Source organism: Limulus polyphemus, unplaced genomic scaffold (assembly GCF_000517525.1).
Source record: "Limulus polyphemus unplaced genomic scaffold, Limulus_polyphemus-2.1.2 Scaffold7410, whole genome shotgun sequence".
Taxonomy (NCBI): Eukaryota; Metazoa; Arthropoda; class Merostomata; order Xiphosura; family Limulidae; genus Limulus; species Limulus polyphemus.
The window spans coordinates 1-2,757 of record NW_013673020.1 but is presented as its reverse complement, the minus strand read 5'-3'; the positions used below and the strand labels follow the sequence as shown (position 1 = coordinate 2,757).

The 2,757-nt window shown below is 36.9% G+C and overlaps 1 protein-coding gene across 1 annotated transcript in view; it reads left to right on the top strand.

Annotated features, from left to right (window-relative positions):
• LOC111089800 (Down syndrome cell adhesion molecule-like protein Dscam2) overlaps positions 1-2,229 on the top strand; it is a gene marked incomplete at its 5' end in the record, with an annotated part of 17,130 nt that extends 14,901 nt beyond the window's left edge. Inside the window, one exon of the mRNA XM_022402905.1 lies at positions 1,781-2,229. Within this exon, the coding sequence (XP_022258613.1) occupies positions 1,781-2,229 (449 nt within the window). The remainder of the gene's footprint in view (positions 1-1,780) is intronic.
• Between the last annotated feature and the right edge of the window lie 528 nt (positions 2,230-2,757).

The following is a 2,757-nucleotide window of genomic DNA, read 5'->3' as shown; positions in this document are numbered from 1 at the left end:
TTACAAACCTATCCGAAGCAGCGCCCTCTGAACCTACACTACAAACCTATCCGAAGCAACACCCTCTGAACCTAAATTACAAACCTATCCGAAGCAGCGCCCTCTGAACCTACACTACAAACTTATCCGAAGCAACACCCTCTGAACCTAAATTACAAACCTATACGAAGCAACGCCCTCTTAACCTACACTACAAACTTATCCGAAGCAGCGCCCTCTGAACCTACACTACAAACTATCTGAAGCAACACCCTTTGAACCTAAATTACAAACCTATCCGAAGCAACGCCCTCTTAACCTACACTACAAACCTATCCGAAACAACGCCCTCCTCCACAAAGTAAATGTTGTGGTTACTAAAGTAAAACCTCCGAGTCAAAAAGTTATTGTGATGAAGCTGGACTTATTGCCTTTTAAATATAATCAACAAGGCTTTTGTCAGCATCAAAGGGACTGACACGTGTGACTACTAAACTGTATATTTTTGTAAATAGGGGCTCACACGTGTGCCTAACAGACTGCTTATTTATTTATTTAACAGCGGCTGACCAATGTGATTACTAGACTGTTTTTTGTTTTTTTTAAATAGGGACTAACCAGTGCGCTTACTAGACTTTTTATTTTTAAATAGGGACTAACCAGTGCGCTTACTAGACTTATTATTTTTAAATAGGGGCTGACTAGTGCGCTTACTAGACTGTTTATTTTTGTAAATAGAGGCTCACCTGTGTACCTAATAGACTGTTTCTCTTTTTTTTAAATAGAGGCTGACCAGTGTAACTACTACTGTTTTTTAATAGGGACTGACCATGTACTTACTAAACTGTTTATCTTTGTAAATAGATTGACCCGTGTGCCTAACAGACTGTTTATCTTTGTAAATAGATTGACCCGTGTGCCTAACAGACTGTTTATCTTTGTAAATAGATTGACCCGTGTGCCTAACAGACTGTTTATCTTTGTAAATAGATTGACCCGTGTGCCTAACAGACTGTTTATCTTTGTATTAATAGAAGCTGACCAGTGTGCTTACTAGAATGTTTGCCTTTGTAAATAGGGACTGCCCTATGTGCCTACTAAACGTTTTGTCTTTTTTTTTAATAGAGGTTGACCTGTGTGTTTACTAGACAGTTTATTTTTTGAAAACAGGGACTGACCCGTGTGCCTACCAGACTGTTTATTTTTTTTAAACAGGGACTGACCCGTGTGTCTACTAGACTGTTTTATCTTCATTTGTTTATCTTTGCTTCTCCCCGTATCTTCCTAGAGTTTGAACTCGATGAAGGATCAATTTTACGTTCACAGATGGACATGTGTGTGTGAAAGGGAAACTGTAATAAAACTGTTGCAACTGGAAAAATTATTCTTTATAAAAAATGAAACTGGTGATAGAAAATTCTCCTTAAGTGGGTTAGGACTAGTGATGTTTCATTACGACTCGTTTCTATGCAGGTCCGTTAAATAAATTATAAGGTTCATATAAAGAAACATTTGAAACGGATTGTTATTAAATCTAATTTCCTGATAGTAAGACACAGTATACAACTAGATAAAGGTACTTTTAAAATATAATATATATATATCACTCTACACCGCGTGATTGTATGGATTTTTTATATTGGATTTCATAAAAGAATTTTTCAGGATAACATATTTAATGAAACAACAGCTATTAAAATAAGAAACTTAATCACAATTTATTTTTAAAAAACTGTGTTAACTCTGTAGATTTGCAAACATTATTGGATTTGAATTTCGGCCATTGTGTTTTGTCTTCCAGAACAACCCCCGAATTTCCTTTTTACCTTCAACAAAAAGTACGTACATCCGGGCTCTTCACTTTCTTTGAAATGCTCAGCATCTGGCAATCCACTGCCACAAATAACATGGACACGAGATGGCACTGCCGTACCAGAAGCTTATCACATCCGAGTCGGGGATTATGTTAGTGGTACCAACACGGTGAACAGCTATATTAACATTAGCACAGTAAGTGTACAAGATGGCGCCACCTACGCCTGTATCGCGACAAATGGCGCCGGTCAAGCTTACCACTCTGAGCGTGTGGATGTCTATGGTCCACCATTTGTCAGACCGATGGCCAATCACACTGTGCTTGGTGGAGGGACTGCTATTTTCCATTGTCCAGTAAGCGGTTACCCGCTTAAAGAAATAATATGGAAGAAAGGTGAGAACATAATATCTGTTCTCTACATTCAAGTCTTATAGAGTGAACGAGTGGAGATGGGGAACTTACCCCCCTAATAATCATTGTATATCTTAATGTAAAATTTTGACATGATTATTAGTTCGGAGTTACGTTATTGTTTTTAATAACACGATCTACATTCGATTCTTGTAGAGTGAACGAGTGGAGATGGGGAACTTACCCCCCTAATAATCATTGTATATCTTAATGTAAAATTTTGGCATGACTATTAGTTCGGAGTTACGCTATTGTTTTTAATAACACGGATCGTGAGTATTAGTTCGGAGTTACACTATTGTTTTTAATAACACGGATCATGATTATTAGCTCGGAGTTACGCTATTGTTTTTAATAACACGCATCATGATTATTAGTTCGGAGTTACGCTATTGTTTTTAATAACACGGATCGTGAGTATTAGTTCGGAGTTACACTATTGTTTTTAATAACAAGCATCATGATTATTAGTTCGGAGTTACACTATTGTTTTTAATAACAAGCATCATGATTATTAGTTCGGAGTTACACTATTGTTTTTAATAACACGA